This window comes from Microchirus variegatus (assembly GCF_963457635.1).
Source record: "Microchirus variegatus genome assembly, chromosome: 12".
NCBI lineage: Eukaryota > Metazoa > Chordata > Actinopteri > Pleuronectiformes > Soleidae > Microchirus > Microchirus variegatus.
This window is the reverse complement of record NC_139813.1, coordinates 4,653,100-4,674,866: the sequence shown is the minus strand read 5'-3', so window position 1 is coordinate 4,674,866 and position 21,767 is coordinate 4,653,100. Positions and strand designations below refer to the sequence as shown.

The window sequence follows — 21,767 nt, the reverse complement described above, 5'->3', positions numbered from 1 at the left end:
CGTTACATACAAGCAGGTGTCACTGTTGAGAATGAGACTAGCGGCTCGATATGCTGGTCAAGGACACTTTGACTTGCCTGCAAACGTCTAACCTTTTCATATGACACACTCTGCATGTGTTATGGGTAATTAATGTGTTCTCTTGTGTAGATGATGGATGTTCCACTGAGGTTAGCCTCCGAACTAAAGCTGGGTTACTGGCATTACTGGGTTTTTTATTTTAAAATAGCATTTTTAAAACTAAAATGATCTAAGTCTATACATGTGTTTTAACTCAGTATAAGGGTAAGGAAATTGGTCCACAGTGTATGCAACAGCTGAAAAGGTATGTCACATGACAATTAATGTATGATTAACAAACACTTGCTGGTGTAAACAGCAAACAAATGAGGCCAAATTGAAACTCAAACTGTAATATTTTGCCAGAATGTTGGAAATCCCTCATGGCTCATTTTCCCCCTCTTGATCAGTGTGATGGACCAAAATCCAATTATCACAAACGCTTATGAATTAACTGTTAACTGCAGAAGGGTTATATTAAAGAATCAATTAAAAAACAATTTTCTTCACTACTTCTTCACTAATGACAATGAAATAAATATTGTTGGTGCGTTGACCAGAAGGAAATCATTTGAGGTTTTATAACCTTGAATCAACAGACATTCATTCATTGCATCCCTATAACTGTAGATAAGGCCATACTATGTTGGCTGTACTATCATATGTATTCTCTTTCCTCAGCATGGACAGTCTGGCTGTGTGGAAAAAAAAAAACATCCACAGGCTCTACATTTCACTAATTACCTCACTGTAAGAAACTACTTTGACCCATGAACAAAGATATTTTTTTGTTGTTGTCTGTGGTTTTAGAGGCAGTTACAATCTGGAACTTTTTCTTGGCACTCCGGCCGGACACAGTGACTGTGCTCAGCAACCCAGAGACTTGGGCTGTGTCCAAAATCACTCCCTTGCTCACTCATTTCCTACTTCCTATATAATTGGCACTCAAGAGTTTACCCTGTACCAGGGGTGGACAACCTTTTTTCTATATAAAGCAATTTCAATTTGTTAGAATACCCTTGGAGGGCCACATTAAATTATTTAACATGTATAAATCAGAATAATCTCTCTTATGTGATGGCTGGAACTGCTTCTAGCCAAGACTGGAAGGGGTGGGTGGTGTCAGATGGTAGTGATGATGGTGGTGCTTCATCAAACTAATCTTCACCTTTGTTACTGTCATGCATGCCCTGCAATGTCTGGCCAGAAATAACAATCTGCACATTTCTGGTGGAGTCATTGAGTGGTTTTTCAATATCTTCTACCATATCAATAATCTGTTTATCAATTCTTCTTTAAGACAAACGATCACATAATATCCCTTTGAGTATAGGGACGATTTGGGCAAAGCCCTACCAACTAGGAGGAGAAAGAGATTTTTTTCCCTAAGCAATTCCAAAGATCCTTAGTACTAATATTCCTTTCAGCCATCTCTGCCAGAAAAAAGTCGTTTTTAATCACTAGACATATTATTTGTCATTGTCCAGGCCATGGTTTATGGTTCCACCTCTTTTTGGGCGATTTGATTGACGTGGAGAATCGCCCAAAAATGATCCCACTGACTCTCATGTTTAAAGTTTTTTTTTTCAAAAACATACCCTCCAATGCATTTTTAATGAGGATTTATGTGCATGCACAAATGTGCTTGGGTCACAGGTTGTATCGCTCAGGGTTTAACTGCAGGTTAAACTTCACGCAAATCCGACAATCGGACTGTTTCGTGTAAGAAAGTATTCTAAGATAATTTGACTGCACTATCTTGTCATGTGTTTGTTGTATGTATCTGGGAAAGGTTGTGAAAGTTCTTGTTTCTCTTGATCCTTGGTCAGTTAATAAATACTTGACTTAATATGCTGTCCCTGTCTTAATGTGGTTGCTGGACACATCTTGTGTTCTGTTTAGCTATTTTACATCATGCAACATTAGATTCATGTAAATAATGTTTGTTTATGAAGTTGCCATCTAGTTGACTCTGTTAATCATCTAACAACGAATTGATACTGTCCCCCCCCCCCCCTTTCTTCAGGAGCCGCCACTGCTGTTAACAGTAAAAGAAGCAGTATGACCTTGACAATTTTTAGTTCCGACTACAAATGGAACGCACCATGATGACTGTATCTGTTGGTTGGTTGGTTAGAGGAACAGACATTTCAGTGAGTTTGCACAAATAAGTGCTAGTGTTCAGTATGGTTCTGACCACATTTTATGCTAAACTAACTATGTTGTGACAATAATGCACAGACATGAGAGTGATTATCACTCAGCACATTTTCCCAGAATGTTGACTTCCCTTGTAGCACCTGCTATGGTATTACCAACACTTATTAAAGGTCTTTAGTCACAAAGACAGCAGTGGTGGCCTAACCTGTTATGTCATGTCCTGTAATGCCAGCATACATAGCAAAAGAGCTCAGAGCAGCATCCCTCACTAGAGCACACAGCAACCCACTGTGACACTCCAGGTAGAGCTAATGTAACTGATTAGCTTTAAATGAGTTTACCCTCAAGACGCTACAGTAGCTTGTCCTTATGCTTCGATTTTTCCCATGATGTCTTGTCAGCATAAAGTCAAAGCAATTTGTGTTTGCTTTGCTTCAAAGCAAAATAATTTCCCTGGGCTGTTTCTGTAATAAGTGCAGACATTAACAGGTTGTACATGAAGTGGCAACAGAGAGAGTCTGTTCTCCACAGCGATGTGCTGCAAATGCTGCAGTCAAGGAGCAGACTTGCAAGGAATGTGGGGAACAAGTGAAAAGCATACGACTGGATCACAGCGACACATAAGAATGATGACACAGATGCTATTTTTGCTTATTCCTTTGTTAAAGCTGCAGTAGACAAAGTCATTAGAAAAACTACAGACTGAAGGTTCTTATTCCAAAGTCACTGAAATGCTTATGTGTAAGAAATTTTGACCCTCTTTCCTGAGCTCTTCCCATCAGCTTTTCGTGAACAAAAGGTGACACACACTAATCCATCCTTTTTTTTAGGTCGCTTTGCACTTTGTGTATTAGTGTAAAAGCCAATAGGAACGCCTGGACTGCAAAGTGATTGGTCTGAAGTGTAGTTCTCGCTCAGACTACTGGATTTACATGATGCCAAAAGGTTATTCTGGAAATGTTAGTTGACAACTAGGTTAAATACTTAATTAAAATTGGTCAATAGCATTCTCCACTTTATTACAGACCACTATTATGGGACATTGTGGTAAAACATGTATCAAAGCCCTGTAAGAGGTCCACATAATCTGTAAACTCACTTACAGACACCTGTAGAGACATGTCTGGATAAAATGTGGCTACTGAACCTGTGAATATCAAACTCAGCATCATTGCACAGATGTTTTTTATGCACATACTTGTTTAAATCCTTGTTATAAATGAAGCATGTATAATGCACAGCTGCAGCAGTTAGCTGGTTCTTCTGTCTAGCCTCATACCTGTGGCCTCCTCTTTGGTGGTGATCTCCATTCTGGGGCTGTAGGTGCCGTATCCGGCCTGCGTAAAAGCCCGGATCTGAAACACGTAGGCCGTGCTGGGCTTCAGGTTGTTCACTGTGGCCGAATTGGACTTGGACCTCACTGTGGAGTAGATCCGGTCTTTCTGATCCTGTGAAAAGAAAAATACCAAAATACTTTTTTTTTAAAACGCTAACTGCTGTGTGATAGTTCTAGTAATAATTGAGTCCTATTGAAGAGTTTTTATCCGGACACCTTTCATAAATACTGCAGATATAATTCACACAATGTAATTACCTACACATTGATAATGAAATTAGTCCAGTTTAATGACGGTTTATCCAAGTAGATACACAGCCACTGCAATATTCAGTCTGTACACTTTAAAACATTGTCTAACTTATTAATACTACATTTATCAGAGTGGCAGGGACTAGCTTAATGTTCTAACGGCCTAATGTTTGGTGATTCCAGTAAAAATGTTCTAACCATGTTATTTTTGCTCTGCTCCTGATTTACAGTAATCTGCCGTTGCTGCACTTCAACTCTTACCCTATGTTTGTATGAAATATACCAAAATGTGCCCAGTTCAAACACATCATGAGGCACCAATTCCCTCTGCACAACAAGACATTCATGTCCAGCTCACGCTCTTTCCGACTCACTTTCTTTTTTATTCACAGTTTATTTCCTGTGCAGATGTTTTAAAGGGGAAGTTTGGTATTTTTCAAAATGGGTCCCAATGCATGAATAAATATGGGTGTTTAAATGTATGATCTCTGTGGACACTTTGTGGACTTGCCATTTGCAAATCCAACCGTAGTGTACCTGCAAGTAGAGGTAATCCACCTTGTCCAGGTTGAAAAAGATCAGAATTCCTCTTTTATTTCCTTTTTTTTTTACCCTGCCTTAATTAAATATCAGAATGGCCTCAAGATATTTTGATTTAGATTTTAGGAATCAAGGAATTCATTTTAATAGATTAGTGGTCTCCCCAGCTCTCACCAAATGTAACTATGATAGGCTATAGCCCATCCACAACCCTCAAAAGGATAAGATAATGAATGGATGGATGGATTGATGGATGTAGGGATGTTGCAGTTATTGCAATACTGTGGTTACATAGTCTTGCCACACCCACCACAGAGCCAAATTCACTATCACATCATCGCATAAAAAAGAAGAAAACATCAGATGTGCCCTCAATAGAGATGACAACAGTCCCTTCACATGGTTCACCACAATAAATATCTGTTTCTTCAGGCTTTTTTTCTGCTTTGTAGTGATCATAAAAGATATAATTCTTCCTTTATAAAGGCTCTTTTTTCATTTTTTTGTGTCCCATCAATCACTGTTGTTGGCTCAGTGAGAGTTTGATGATGGCAACGAGTGATTCTTTATGGTTTAATGGTGCTCAGCGTTGACTGTTTTTTCTTACTTAAGAAGCACATGAGATTTAAAGAACACAATGCATTCTGCATTTTCTCTTTCTCTGGGATGCAGCAATGGTATGCAGCCAGGACAGCTGATTACAGAAATTGCTTCTTTTTAAATGATAAGCCAGATTCAGGTCAGGTTCTGTCACATTGGCTGTTTTTATTTTTTTTTTATTGTATATCAGTGTATTAACAGTAATTTACACTGAACATGCCTGTAATCAGGGAAAACAAGTAGTGACCATACACAAGCATATCAGTGCAGCTTAATTTAATTGCATTGTGGCCTTTGCAGTGTTTTACAAAGTTGCTTTGTTCAAAAAAAATCCCCAACAGGACAGCCCTAGATGAATGACTATTAAAAAAATTAAAATATATTAGTGCTTTTTTACAATTCTGCTCACCTCACATTTGCAGTACATTAACTGTCTTATCGCACATATGGAAATATATCCCCCATCAAGGAATCCATTTGGATGCACAGGTTGCACGCATTGTGTACTTTGTTGTTGAGCTGTAAACACTTTGCTCAGCTCATGGCCCAAATGGAATGCCAGGGTCTGTTAGGGGTGTAGTCGTTGGTTTCCAATTTTCCACTTTTACAGCTGGGCAGGCCACAGCCACAGTATGTGACACAGGAGACTGATTTGTCAGTGTGTGCAAGAGACGCTGTGGCTAGCAGGACTGGCATCAGAGCTCTGTGCCCTGCTTTTGATTAGCTGGTTTAAATTCAGTCCATTAACTCTCTACTGTAAAAAAAAAGATGATGTGTTTGGACTTGAAACACAGGGAAGCAGTGGTATAATCTATGTGGGACAGGAGAGGAGATAACAGTCACTGCTAATTTGGACAATGCGACACCTGTGGATGTGTGTGTGTGCTGACATACGTGGGGGTGGCTGCAAAAGAACTATAGCCTGATTAAAATCTTATGAGTATCTCATTCATTATTGCAAAGGTACTTGCAGAATCTCATGAATTCAACTCACAGCAGCAGGCAGAGCAGAATACACAATGAGGAGTCATCAAAAGTAAATGTGAAAGGGGAGATTGAAAATGGGAAAGAAATGGGTACCAGAAGGAAAGAAATAAACAGGCAATGTATCTCAAACTCACTTTTTCATAGTATTTGATTTCATATTCCGTGATGACGCCGTTGGGTTGCTGCGGCTCCTGCCAGGAGAGTTGGATGCTGCGCTGCTGCACTTTCTCCTTGATGACCTCGCTGACCTGGGACGGAGCTGTTTAGAAAAGAACATGTCAGTAAATGAAGGCCAAACCCTTTCTCCACACACTCAGCTGGCTACAAGTCAACCACACTGACTCCTCCACTGCGCTTCAAAATGTTTGAATCCCACAAACAAAATTTCAATTACAATGCAAACAGCGGAAGACAACGTCTCCCTGGCCCGTGGAAAACTGCAACATGTCGATTATCAATGACAATTCAGTTCAATTAATTCCGACATTTCCAGCGGAACAAGCAGGCACTTTCCTTGATAACAAAGCTATTCAAAAACCCTCTTAGAGGCAGAGGTCTTGTAACCCTCTGACACCAGTCTTATGCACACCAATTAACTAAGGCACACTGAATGACTTGTTCTGAATGAAGTGTCTGGCTTCCAGATTAACTGCCATCACATTTACGTGTGATAAACAGAAGTTCAAACATGTTTTTTTTTTGCTGTTAATACCTAAGTAGGTAAATGATCATACTGAACTTAACAGCCTTGCTTAAACCTATATCTATGCCATGTAATGTCACTTTACTTTAACTACTCCTAATGCTGCTGCCACAGAAACATCTGCTTTAACTACTGCTGCTATTAGTCTAACTGCTGTATCACCACTGATTGCATTGCTAATAACAAGAATACAGCTACTGCCACTGCTGCTGCTGCCTATGGTAATCATACTAAAAGTGCTACAACTGCTACTCATGCTGTTACACCCCTTCCAGGAACTACTGCTGTAAAAAGTAAAATAGAACCATAGATGGAATACAAGGTTAAAGTTCTTGTATTGGCAGTTAAAATAGCTTGTTTTACCAGTCCAATAGTCCTATTCTAATGTTTACATTGTGTGTCAGTTAAGAGTTAACAGCAGACATGAAGCAACATCACTTCTGTCAGATATCAAGTTTTCACTGCCGACTAAGCATCTTGGTTTTAAGCTGCTAATTGCTCTGGCTAATTTTGCAGGTCTGGGCACTGCATAGAATAGGGTTGTATTTGAGCTTTTCTGGTGCAAATATGGATAGTAAACCCAAAACCAAAACCCTCAAGATGATACAACAGCAGTGTTTTGTGAGTTTGTCACTGCAAATTAGCCTTTTCATATCACACATTAATTTCATCTGTTGACACAAATATTTCAACCCGTTTCAGACAATGTGTCAGTGCTCAAAGATAACTGTGCCTTATGTCTTTCAGTATGAGTCAATTTTAAAGACTGGCTTAGCAGTTAGGACGTACAATTGTAGAATCGTACAATCTGGCACCTGGAAAGTGTATTAGTTCTACAGCTGTGTTTGCAGCTTCTTCCATTACCGTCACATCATTATCATCATTATAATCATCATCATTTATACACCATTATTATTAAAAACTCCAGTGAGGGGGGAAAAAAGATGGCAGGCTTTTTTGGATTACTAAACCTCACCCCTAAGGGGACAATGCTTTCAAAAGATACGCTTACTGCAAATCTGCACACTAAACAGCCCAAAAATCCCTCTTTGTAAACACACTGTGGAAACGTGATGACTCATGCCACTCCAGAGGTAAAACCTATTAATTAACATGTCTTAGCAAGTTCAAAAAGCCGTCCTGGGGACAAGATGAACTCCAAGGTAGAAACCACTTGTCAGAATTTGTGACTTGATCTGTTTCCTGGGTCTGGAACGCACCAGTAAAGTGCTCTCAAATGAAAGAAAAAAGCTTATGAATGAAGACTGCACACCAAAGACGATATGGATTTATTTGGTTTATTATCTTTTCCTAAGCAATTCACCAATGATAAAGCAGGGCAAGCTTACATTTATCTAATGACATTTGAGGGTGGATTCCTAACCCAAGCCCGTCTGTTCCCAGCAGTATGTGGCAGGTTCACTTGGGTTCAGATAGAATATTGAAATGATCTTCCTGATTAGATTTGGATACTTTGACTGGGTTCTGGCTTACTTGCCAAAAATACACACAACACAACTTAACACTAACAATCAATTAACTGGACAAAACACTGGCGACGCCTGGTACTGAATGTTAGCAGAGCAGTGATGGTGATGGCTCGTGTCTGTGTTGGTATATTTGTACAATATGCTTTGATTTGTCAACTCTTCGTTGAACATCACTAAACTAATGTTGTATGTAGTGTAAGAAAACAAACACAGCTCAGCAAAACTTGATGCTTCCTCCACATACTCTCTATGTGTCAGCCTTAAAGCAAATTTTTGTAAAAGTTAGGCAGTACAGACTAAGATAACTTTAGCAGGATGTGACTGTATCAAGCCTAGGTGAGGTTCAAACTCAGAAGAAGAACAGTCTGCTGGGTTCGGGTCAGGTTCGGTTAGTTTCTCTCATGCTCGGTTGGGTTTAGATAGAAGAATGCTGCTGAAAAAGCCACGCTCTAGTTGAGAAAACATTTGGCAGAGTAGCAAGTTCCTAAATCTGCAAAATGACAGAGAGATCCTGTAATTGTTTTGATACTGGACGCCAATCAACAGAGACAAAAGAATCCCTTGATGGACAAAAGCTGCTGAAGCACTGACGTGTCAGCGCCATGCTCAGTGATCCAGCGGGAATGGACCTCTGTAGCCTTTTTACGCTGCCTGACCCTGGACTGTTTAGAGATGGCCTGCCGCTAATAACTCCAGCTGGATTCAAACCTCATTAAGCCTCATCAGCATTCCTGTGAGGAACTCACACAAGAGTGGACAACCCAAGACCTTGTCAAAAACGTGCTGTTGTGACATGTCCCCTCACGATCCTCCCAAAACACAGGAACAATGCAGCCTTTCTCAGCAGAGTCGGCCGGTCAAAAGGACGATTGAGTTTTCTCTCCAGAGTCATAACAAGCAGTTATTGCAGCTTAACTCCATCCAATTTGGCTGCTTTCTCTTCCCACATCCAGACGATGCCCTTGAAATATGGACCTTTCTCTTCCAGCATCTAATTCTGGTTTGGGTTTATAGGCACTAAATGCTGCTTCTTGTCTGTGTTTACTGCTTTAATCCGACATTTGCTTTCATGCCCCGCAGATGTATTTTCCAACCCTTCATGTGCACTTGTTTGGTATATATGTTTACACAGTTTTGGATCTCATAGATATCCAAATAATTACACAAAGTTAAACTGGACATATTTCCATCATGTTTTTGAAAATCTAACACAGGAAAGTTTACTAAACGTAAGACAATATGCTGCCTCATACATACATGGTCTACATGACCATGAAGGGTATGAATTTGGCGCTCAGAACTTTCAGAAATCTACCCTGAGTGTTCCTCTTTAGTACATCAAGACAAAGCATACTGCGGACTTGTTCCAGTTACTAACCAGGACATCTGTTCTTTTTGGTCTTTTCTGCCTTTAACTGCCTTAGACTTAAAAAATAAATGTTCAAAACGGCACGTCTCAATCCAAAAAGGTGGATGACTTGTGGACACATTACTTTCTCTGCTGTTATTACATTACAACACTATGGAGTTCACAGGGGCTCGCTAGCGCCATTTGCTGCTGAACTTTTATAAAGTTGGAGGGCTCACAAGAGACTCATCAAATTTTATGCAGCAGAGGCAGTGGATTCCTTAACGTCACTTCACTTGCAATTGGACAGGCTTCAAAGACGTTGAATTCTGCACTTCCCATGATGCAATAGTGCTAATGGTTAGGCTGAGCCATGGAGAATTTGGGGCCTTTAGAATATCCTAGGGCCCCTTGAGATGACCAAGCTGCAAAAATGCTGCATCCCACATGTAGCATGCTACATCAATCCCTGAGCCACATCAAGTGGCAACACTGCCTGAACATGGACAACTTTCTCACAGTGCTTCTATGACCAGGGTTTGATGCAGGCTAAGGGATCAGTTCTAACCCATATACCCCTTCGGCCTTCAGCTGTGGTAGCTAGTAGTAGCCTCAGTCTTTTACCCCACCATGTGTCAAAGGCAGATGAGGACCCATGTTTCCACACAGATCATAAGATCAGTGAACAGTATTAGCAGATTTGCTGTTCCACGGGCTAAAAATGGGCTCATTCCAGGAAGATGATTTTGAGAATGGAATGGCAGGCATTTCTTGAGTTGTGAATTTATTCTCAAAAACGAAACTGCTCCTCTGGCTCTCTCCAAGTGACAGCCATTAATGACTGACTCAACGTCAGAGAGACCAGAACCCCTCAGACACTCTCAGACACTCTCAGACACCCTGCACACCTATGGGCACTGGAAACCTGTATAATTGTTATGCCGCTCTTAAGGAGACTGTTTGGAAAGTCATTTGTGCATTCACTTTGAAATATTAGAAAATGAGTTAGTGACCCTGAAAAGCTTCTCCTTTAAGCTAACTGATCCAGAAGCAAGTCTCTGTCGTGCTCTGCATTTGAGTATCTTATGAATACATTAAGACAGTGCATTTTTAATATCCTCTTCTTTCCCTCAGCTGGCTAATTTGTCTCAGAGGCGGGGGGGAAAAGCAGGGAGGGTGGGGGGGTAGTTCATTACATAAGAGTCATTCTCTGCCTCCATGCTCGTCTCACCAACCATATCAGTGTGTTAAACGCATACATGGATCTGTGCTATTTTCAAGACGCTCTTGTGTGTGTGTTAACGCCTACAGAGCCATCTGTGCAGAGGTGCACAAGAATGTTGGCATTTTTAAAGTTTTTTAAACAGGTTTTTTAATTTGAACAGGAAAGCTCAAAGTCTCCCTGAGATAATAATGTAAAAGTGCACATAAACAAGAGCTAAACCTTGTGGAAATGAAATATGCTTAACAAGGAGACAGCGCAGACCTGATATATTATATTATATTTTCAGGTCTTTTTTTCCATTTCTGAATAATGGTAATAATGTACTGACTACAAGAACATTTTGTCAAAAATCTACCTTAAAGGTTTTTTGAAATGTGTTTATATGAGGAACGTGTCATCTGGTCAACACTTTCTATCTAGTATGAGACACGGATACTCACTGAAAACACTTTACTACTTTATTTTGACATAATACCAACTGGTAACTATTGGTATCACTTTGAAAACTTCACACTCCTGGTACCAACGGCTATAAAAAAAAAAAAAAGCTGAAATGGGTGGAAATCATCTCTTCTTGTCAGTAGGAAAGCAGTGTAAACTCACATCAATCCCCTTGTTGCCCTTTGCCTGGAAATTGCATCCAAATGCAGCACAATATGACATTTTACTTTATAATTACTTTAACTGTGTGCACGTAAACAAACACTAGGTCAATAGCTATTCTACCAAGTGCAATCATTATACGTCATCGCCCCCAGAGTGCATTGCGCGCGGAAAGCATGGCATCCTACGTATGTCAAAATATGTACTTACTATTATAGATTTCTAAATCAATGGCAATATTTTATGTGTTTCTAACAACATATTTTAGTACAAGAGAACAATTGTGGCTTATTTGGGCCAACAAATCTTCATAGTCGGGTTTCATTTTCGGCTTAATTGCTGATATGACTCATGGATAGGTATCAGAGCAGCTAAGGCAACTTGAATGTCTAATGGATACAATCCGACATGTTTTTTGTTGTTTGGCTGTACTGCACATGGAGCTGACGTCAGCGCGTACGGGAGGATAACCAGCGTGAGCAGCTCGGAGCACACTTTTGAGTTTTCAAACCTTTAGACGGGAACGCAACGGTGGAGCGTTTTTAAGATTTCCACTCTGGAGGGTGGGTTCATTTTTTTTGCATTTTTAAGCCCCATAAACGCAGTCTAAACGAAAGGCAAATCTGCTAAAATATTTTGAAGCTAAAAACACTTCTCTATATACTTTGGTATGCGAGAGTGAATTCCTTCAGTTACCTGCTAGAAAATGCTGTTTAACAGAGAGATACAGCAGTCAACATATACCTAGACGTAGACAAAGAAGCACACTTTCAAAGCTATCTCAGCCACCTCTGCTCTCCATTGTATAAAGTACAAGATAAGTACAGATAGTGATGCACTGTATAGGCTCAATTTCCTTTTGTAATATTTGCTGCAGTCTGGTAATGTTTTCAGAGCAGCCTATTTAAAAAAAAAAAAATAAAAAAATAAAAATTAGAGTGGCAATGCTTTGGTCCCAAGCTGCGCTGACTCTAACGAGGTGTGACATAATCAAGATTACTTCTACTTGACGTTGTGACTCACAAAACAGAGCAGAAGGTGACGGATGTTGGCAGCTAAGAGGAAATGGATGGTGCTCTCTGCATGACACCCTAAAATTATTGATTACTTCCTGTGTCAGCCAAGAGCATATCTTTTCCTGTATGAAAGGTCTCTAACCCGTTGAGATAACTCTGATAACATCAACAGGAGATTTGTTTTTTCCCTGTGGAGCCAAAGAAAAGACTAGTAATTGGGCCTTTTTGTGTACACTTGTTAACATTTTCCTTTAAAGTCAAGGCTGGGCAGTTTGGTACAGTTAAATAAAAACAAATTTAAGCTGAAAGTTGAGTATCTTCTCTTTCAGTGTGATTGTATAATGGAGGAACTGGAAGGTTGTTCATGTCACTAACTTTTACAGTTGTGTTTGACTTCACTCACATGAGTGGGAGAGTGAGTCGGCATCAATGCTAAGCTAACAGCTAGGCTAATATAGCAACTGTATGTATGAGTTTGCTATAGTGTTGCTTCAAGATGGTTAGGGCTGTGATCAATTAAACAAAACAAGTGTTTTTCCAGCATATTGATAGTCACAGTCATTAAAAGCCAAAATATTTTGGGTTGTGGTACAGAGCACTTCATCGCGGGTCACAACACCTATTTAACCACCAGTGCTGTCTTAATACAAGGTGAGGTTGTGTGCGATAGGTTAGTATCTTGTCATCCTCTGTGATTTCTCATTCATACCACGGTATTTCAGACCTACTCAGACTAAGAAACAATTGCGCAAATACTGTGTGGGTCAATTCAAAGGCAAATGTGTGTGACCAGTATGTCACCGTCTGCTCACCCTCTTTCCGCCACTCTTTCCGTCATGGTTTCGATCTGCCGCCTGCTTAGTTGCCGTCTGCTCGCCATGTAATTGTCTCTCAGTGGGAAACGTCTGTCTCTCTTTGTAGCAACTTACATTTTAAGACAGCGCAATCATCTCACTGAATTTCATGTGACCTCAGCTGGTTTTAACAGCTGAGACGCCTGTGCATGCTTGTGTGCATGGGTGAGTGGGTGTTTACCCAAAAATGAAGCAGGAGCCCATCTGTCTGACTGCAAAGATGCTCAGATTGACACTGACTGACAGTAGTGAGGTCATTTACATACCTGAGTATCTAACTGCTTCTTGTTTTCCATTAAGTATTTTTCCTGCCTTCTAATGCAAATCAAGTTTCCCCTATAGGAACAATAAGTGTCAATCAATCAATACAGTAATTCCTCTGACTGAAAAGGAACCCACGTGCTGTTTTAGAAATAAGATAGTGGGGGAAAAAAAAAGGTCTTAATCTAAAAAAAGACGATGACCTGCGTGCACACAAATGATTCCCTCTGGTCTAATTATGTTACCACATTAGGAAGTTAAATTGGCTTTGCTTCACTTAGGTAATGAACTTTCATAAAGACTTCAAACTTAACATGCGTATGTTGCTTTTGGCTCTTGTGAAACAGTACAGTGACAGTCAGTTCAGGCTGCAGTGCTTTTAATTATCACAGTTCTTTTCATAACCTTTTAGCCTGTTTAGCTCTCTTGTCAATTTTGTTGTACCACACACACAGCGTAAGACAAAAGGTACACTCAACAAAAATATAAACGCACAAAGAAAAACTTAGTCACATAACAATAACGTAGTCACATAACAATAACGTAGTCACATAACAATAACTGTGTTATTGTTATGTGACAAAACAGAGTAACTATGCAAAAACAGCAGTACAACTTAATCAATAAAGTGGCTTTAATTTGTGAGCAAACTTCAATAACGTGTGTGTCCACCATTAGCCTCACGCAGAGCGGTACACCGGCAACACATGGACATCACCAGGTTGTCGATCGTGGCAAGTGACAAAAGTCCACATTTTGGTGTGCCCTTTTATTGACCAGACCACAAGGAGTGTCTGTGTACTGGTCAAGCATATTGACCACCACTGTGCCATGTTCCATGACTCTCGTGAGTTGAAATACTCAATCTGAGATCGTAGTCAATAGGAGTGGCCAAGTGACACTGGGCAACTGGGTTTGAGCAAAACAAATCATTCCATAAATAAAATGCATCAAGTATCTGAGCAAATGTCAAGCCATTTTATTTTTGTTCACGATTTCAAGTTTGTATGTTTATATTTTTGTTGAGTATATATTTGAGCAAGAAAACAAATGTTGTTTTGTTTATTCAAACCATTGTAAAAAGAGTTCACACTATGCCAATTCAGGCCATCAGCTCCACACCACTATCTGGTGTTTCAATCTTATTTTGTCTCGCTGCACATAGGAAGTTATTGATTTTACATCAAGACGGATAACGACTCAACAGCGACTTTGTACTAGTAAAGCAAAATGATTGGAAAATAAATAATATAAAAGTTTACAAAGTAAATTGTACTGCTCAAAACAACCCGGTTCTTCAGCAGTTTGACAGGATGAACACTTCTTATCCCTGTACATCCCCGCGCTGCTGCTGTATACACACAAACACCCTCTTAGTCAGGACTGATAGTATTGCTTTTTCGTAACCCATTTCCTTGACTAAACAGGATGCAGAATTATGACATCAACAATGCACTCAAACCTTTTTTTTTTTCGTCACTTAGTAGGATCAGTTAAATCCATTCACATTGCAAACCCTTTTAAGGCAAAAGCTTTGTCCTACCAACAGTGAACGGCTTTATCATTTCTAGAACGTTCTGAAAACCGCATCACATTTTTTAGAGCAATTAGCCAGGTTTGATTTGAAGGTGTCCTGCTCAGGATCTTTCATGTTCTATAAGACTGATAACTCCAGAGGTGATGAGATGATTATTAACACATATCAGATTCTTTCACCACTGGCAACTCAACACCCCCCCTTATTATTTTCCAGTTCAAGTACCTGATTATCATATATCCACATCAATCCTCCACATCGGAATTGAGCGATCAAATGCAGTTCTCTTTGCTTCATACATTTTTTTTATTTGTTTTTTTCTTCTTCAGCGTAACAGTGAGCAGTGGTGAGCTCTGACAGAAATGATGCCGAGATGTGTTTGACCATAAAGGAAGCACATTAGATGACAATAAAAATGTGCTCAGTCCATTGAATCCCTTCTTGAATTTTTTCAGCGCTCAAGCAAGTAAAATGTATTTTCTCTTCATCTCTTTATTTTTTCCTGCTTTTTTTTTTTTTTTCGGTGAGTGCATCAACCACATTTAACAGCATAAGTATAGCCCAGCTCACACCAGTGCAGCCAGGAATCAGAATCACAGTGGAAGGTCAGAGAGGGGAAATTGCATTCATGCTACACTGACATGCACACACAAGGCACACTGTGCATGATTGCCCTCTCCAATGCCTCCTGAAAATGGGTTCATTTGAACCCGCGGTGGATGCTCCGCTCTGCATGCTCACACATTATATCAAAATGCCATTCAGAAAGTGTCACAGACACAGAAATCGTTGGTCAGCTCTGTTACATAACTGTTAAGCCGGCAGGGACTTATTTAAGCACTCAGCTTTTCCTGTGTCGGTGTCCAAATTAGGGTGCAGGGCTGGCAGCCTATCATCAGTGGCTCTCAGCACACTCCCTGATTTCTCCAAGTAAGCTAGAATTGGCTCTGCAATAGCCATCTTTATTTTCCCTCATGTGGGGCAAGAATAGAGTCATTTCCTCTCTATTGCACTGTGGGCTAAATTTACATAATCATACAGCAGCAGTGGTGAAATGATGGGCCTGTTCACACTGGGCACTAAAATGCATCTTGTGGTGATCCTTTCATAAATGGACAGGTTTGCGTATGCAACAATTTTCACCTGGTATAATATCTCAGAAAGTGTCATGGATAAATTCACATGTTGACACGAATGACATTCCCTTCAAAACAATATTAACAGGAAACTCAAATTACCATATAATCTATGTCAGTGATTTACAGAACCTGGGTCAGGACCCACAGATGGGTACCCAAAACTCAGGGCCCTACATTTGCTAAATAAAAATTGATTTTATTTAACTAACACATAAATAAAATCTCTTGAAATTTGTTTCTCTAAACTATTCAAAATATGACAGAAATTACAGTAAAAATAGTAAGGAACATTACGCACCAATTTGGTGATATGATCTGTGATCAGCATCTGAAAGATGTCCAGTTGCATAGTTAACATTGTTACATTTGTATTTTAAACAAATATATTTAAACAAATATGTTCCAATTATGTGTTGAATGAGCCTGACATTTAACACATGTTCAATAAATATTTTAGTTGCAACACATTGAATATTCCAGGTCATTCAACTGATTAACTGTCGATGAAGGAAGCAAACAAATAGGAGAGGCAATTTTCCTTGGCAGGGGTTTTCATCACATTGACAAAAACCTCTGTAAAAACCACTGTTGCCATAAAGCAGTCCTGAATCATTTGCATTATTGCCCACAAAAGCTGTATATAACCAGAGGCGATGAAAGGATAACTACCTGGATATGAAAAGTGCAATGGCAGCTGACATTTCTATTGGTGAAATGGTAAATATCCTCAAATTGTTCTTGAGAAGCTTATTTTCCACCATTCTTCTGACCACAATGTGCCCTCTAGTGGTGAGGAAAGCTTCAAGTATACTTCCACTGATTAAAAGTGAAGGGGAAATTAAAGAAACAGCCGAGAGCTGATTATTATCCTGAAGCTCAAGCCTAAAGAACCCAATTTAAACTCGTAGGGATAACCTCAGTGGACTCATTCAGATGTGAAACGCTCACTTCTGAGGTGCAGCATGTGACCGCATACTGTATGGAAAACCTGCAGCAGTCTCCTTCACTATCTTCAATCTCCAGTTTCACTGTTTTTCCATAGATAACATAAAAAAAGTGCAGCGATCACAGACAATCAGCGGAGACGTAATTTTAATAACGCTCGGTGTGAAATGTAATTTCCTCCTGTGTCTTTCATAAAACCAGGTCGTGTCGGAGAAGGCCGCGATCAGCTGGGGCAGATGGGAAACAGCGGTGCAACTCAAAGACCAATGACATGGAACATAAACTAAGATGTGTATTGCAGCTTGATTGAGCCAAAACCACACGTTTACCACAGGCATAAAAACTGAGACTCTTAATTTAAAATCCTTAACCGTTCACAGAAGAAACACAAAGCCAAGTTGTTTGCAATCAAATGTCCCATGCTGCCAAATAAAAAAATTTGTTGACTTACTCTGGCAATCATAATTATTGCGACAATACACAGCAGGCCTGCATGTGTTACTGTGAGTTGGATGTAATGTGATGTAAGGTGGCGTGTTGGGATGGAGCTCAGGGCTTTTGACGTGCAGACTTGTTTCAGGCAGGTCAAAATCCCAGGGAAAGATATGCATGTTTGTAAATAAACCTTGGTTCTGTTCACAGACCATTTTCATCTCAACCCACTTAATCCAAGTAAATCCCCAAGAAGTTGCTCGCTGCATGATACATGGCCTGATATCCTTCTTCTTAATTGCTGAATTTTCTTGAAATCTGCAGGATTCATTGCCTGATGAAGTCATAACAAAACACACATTATGCTTGTCCAAGTCCCTGTTGCTGGTGAGCCATGTTCTAATGATGCTATCTAACTCCTGCTCAGCATATGGACTGTCAGAGAGAATACACAGTGAAGCAAACAGGCAAAGGCCCAGATGAGAAATGAAAGCACTGGTACTTGTTATAATGTGCACGCTTGGCTTTGCTTATCCGCCGCCTCGCTGACCTTTTTTTTTGCTACAAGCAGCTGCGAGGCATGTCTTTTCAAATATGCGACCGAGCTAAACAGAGATGCGCGAGTGCATACACAGTGGCTTTATCATTCATCTTAATAAAACAAAGACTGTAGCGGGAAAAGGCACAGAGCCGATTACGGCACGAAGCCGACGAGGTGACCGTGGATATTTACAGGGGCTACTAAGCAGCCAAACGGCCTTCCACCTCTCCGCTTCCCTTAAATGTCAAAGCGCAGCCTGAGGGCCCCCGTGCTCTAATCTGAAAGCGTGATTGGACATCTGAGCTCACAGGGGAACTGATAAGTGAGATTATTCCCGAAATGCCCCTGTACTGTGCACACCGGGTCCGAATCCTGAGGCCTTGCTATTATTTTGAGGTTTCAACCCCTATAGTCACTCTTATATGTGAACACACACACAGAAGCCAGCTGCTCCTGAAGCCACTCTCGCTTATCGTCTGCGAACATTAAATTCAGGGTGCGATATGAAACATATTAAAGTTTCAAATTAAATCTGCAGCCGCTGTTTTACAGAATGCAGGAAAATGGTATGACCGTCACTGGCTGGCATCGTAAACATCCATTTATTATAGAAATATCTCTGTCATCAGGAGAGATGATCATATTAATCAGAGCTCGTATGCTCTTTAATCACAGTGTTGGACAGTCTCCATCCCAGAGAAATCATATCCAGGCCCCCCCAGCCACCTCTGTAATTTAGCACAGAGCAGTCTAGTCCAACCCACTGTTGATTGCCAACAGATCTAGGGCAGGCCTGCAGCTCTCTACTACAGCTAAATCAGATCAGAGTCAGAGTCTTAGATGGGTCCAACAAGCACTGCAAATGACCCCGTTCAAACAGCTGTAGACAGCTGCAGAAGGTGCTGAATGCGTCCCCGCCCCCGCTGCTCTGCTGCAATCACGTCGCTGAGCACCTCGGATCTGTCAACAAACTCAGCTCCCCACCAGATGAAGTGTCGGCATTCCACGTTTGGTGACTGTGATCCTGACCTGGTGGTGATTATGATATTTCAGCCAGAAAAACAATCTATTCAATCATATCGTGGGCCGGGTGAACGTGCAAGAGTGCAAACACAGATCACTGCTCTCATCGTTGTCAAAACAAACGAGCAAAACAAAGAAATAGAAAATAACTCCAACAACTTTAAACTTTTTCCTCTCTGGGCGTCGCCAAGTGGATCGCAACATATTTGATTTGGCAGAGTTTTCAAGCCGGATGCCATTCCTGATGCCCATTTGCAGACGTTACCGAATTACTGGGGAGCAATGATTGGGTATGAGTGGGTCTTGATCTGTCAGGATTCACAACCCTCCAGTTCCCTTTCCACTAGTCCGTGGGCTTCAAACTTCATACGGCAAAGTGGTCAACTCTTTCCAATACAGAATATACTGCTTAATCCAAAACAATAACATTACCGGGCCATATGGTATGAGATTATTTCAATGTATACTTCAAACACTAAATGTTGGGCAATTTAAGTCTCTAAAGATCAAAAAGTTCACAGTCACGCTGCCAGTCGTAACACATACCCTAACATGTGTGTGTGTGTGTTTTTGTTTAATCCCACACTGATCCAATAAAAGGCTTCTTCAAAGCTCCACCTACAGCAACACCCAATTTTGCAAAACTGGATGGTGATAATGGCTTTACACAGGATTCGTTTTCATGACGTGCGGCTGGAGTGAATGCACCTGGTGATCAGGGATAAGAGAGGAACGCCCATTCGACTGCAGCAGCAGCAGCAGCAGCAGCAGCAGCAGCAGCAGCAGCAGCAGCAGCAGCAGCCCTGTAATCACCAGGATAGCCTGGTGCTGGCTGCTGTACTCCTGATGAGTAAACCCCAGGCCAGACACTTCAGACAGGCCTCCAGCCAGACTGCACATGGAAGGAAAAAAGGGGAGAAAAAGGAAACCGTACAAAAGCCTACTTAGTGGCTGACTGTAGTTCTAGGTATTTTTCTGTGTGAGCCTGTCTGTCATCAGCGGTGGACTCGTCCATCGCTCAGTTGTCTGTCTGCCAGGAGCTGACTTGATGTCTTCTTTATGTGCGGACAAAAAGCTCATAGCGAGCGGGAAAACAGACGCCGAACAGGTGCTCGCGACTGGGTGTGTCACCTTCAACACTCGACAAACATCAGGACTGTTTGTCCTGGAGCACCGTGGTATTTGCTGTTTTATCAAAGTTAATATATCAAAATATATTGGAGAGGATTCATTTACCAAATTAAAATATGCTATCATAGGTAAAGTTATAATGCACCACTGATCAATATCAGTGGTGACAACTGTATTTGACCTTGTACTTCAAACACGATTGTTAGTTTATTCAATACATGTTTTGTATGAGTATAGCTCATTGGAAGCTTGCTAATATACAAGTTCACACTTTCAGTCACTCAAAATGCCAAACATTACAGAATGAAAGATATAAGATCACAGTTTTACATCAGTGGGGCCGCTCTCATAGAGAAATATAAGAGTGTGACTTTACTAAAACAAGAAAGCCAGCGGTGGCCTAAGAATTATGCAAGGTATTGCGCTTTTATTTCACCAATAGCTCATGTGCAGCTCTGTGTGTAAAGTGTCGATCCTGCATATGATTGCCCTCCTGAGCCACATCTTCTCATTTTTATATTCTGTTAACTTGCGGAAGCAGCTAAGTGATTATGATTAATGACTGTTAAACAGAGAGAGAGAGAGAGAGAGAGAGAGAGAGAGAGAGAGAGAGAGAGAGAGAAGCAATGTATCTGTCTCTATAGGCCTTATGGATAATGTGGGTTTAAAAAAAAAATATATATATATATATATGATGCTTTTAAAACAATTTCAGAGATGATTTGCCACAAATGAGTGCACATAACAATCTGGCGAGATCAAATTCATCACTGTGATTTATTATGGAGTGTCATTTAAAAGTCGTGTGCCATGCTAAAGAGCCTGTGAGTCGAACAAAAGTGTTCCAAGACTCCACAGGCCCTCCTCCTCCTCCTCCTCGTCCTCCTCCTCCTCCTCTCCCTGCCACTTTTCAAGCAAATCTGCGCTGAGTGACGGGCTCCTGCGGAGACAAAGCCAGCTCTCGGTTTGCCTGGCTAAAGCCCCGGTACAGACTGGCTCCCAGCTCCCTCCACCGATCCACTGTCCTTTTGTCCTATAACTGTGTCCTCCCTTTCTCCCCCTCTGCTCCCTGTGACCACTATACTACTGGAGGTGACAGCCTTTGCATTTGCGGTGTACAGAGTCAGTGTCACTGTACAGAGAAATGGCTACAATAATGCAACGACACATATTGGATGGCCAAAAAACAGGGGTTAGGTGTATGGTACGGAAGAGGATAAATGATTTGGGGGAAAACAAAATATTTGATTAAAAATGTGGACTTTGTCGTTCGCAGCATCCCTGCTCAGCCCGGGCTGACAGAAAATGACTCACTTCACGGTGAAATATCTAAAAATAAGTTTCCATATTTAATCCAAAAAAAGCCTCAAGTTAATTAACTGATGTGGTATTTGTCAGAGGGTATGTTTAAAACTCATAAATCAGAGCGGGTACATGTTTTCCAAATCAAGTTGCTGCAAATTCTTTAATCATTCAAGTTGTTCCAGGTTAAAAAAAAGAGAGACGCTGTTGGTGCACAGCAGTATGTGTGGAAAAGAAGAAAAAAAGCTTCACTCTTCAGCAGCCTGAGCTCTGGCTCACTAT

The 21,767-nt window shown here is 40.7% G+C and overlaps 1 protein-coding gene across 5 annotated transcripts in view; it reads right to left on the bottom strand.

The window, feature by feature from the left end:
• Positions 1 to 21,767, bottom strand: part of epha7 (eph receptor A7) — a gene marked incomplete at its 3' end in the record, with an annotated part of 96,814 nt that overhangs the window by 19,514 nt on the left and 55,533 nt on the right. For all 5 annotated transcript variants that reach the window (XM_083898774.1, XM_083898775.1, XM_083898773.1 and 2 more), the window contains exons 4-5: positions 6,070 to 6,194; positions 3,500 to 3,668 (exon numbers count right to left, since the gene is read on the bottom strand). In XM_083898774.1, coding sequence (XP_083754900.1) covers positions 3,500 to 3,668; positions 6,070 to 6,194 — 294 coding nt within the window. The remainder of the gene's footprint in view (positions 1 to 3,499; positions 3,669 to 6,069; positions 6,195 to 21,767) is intronic.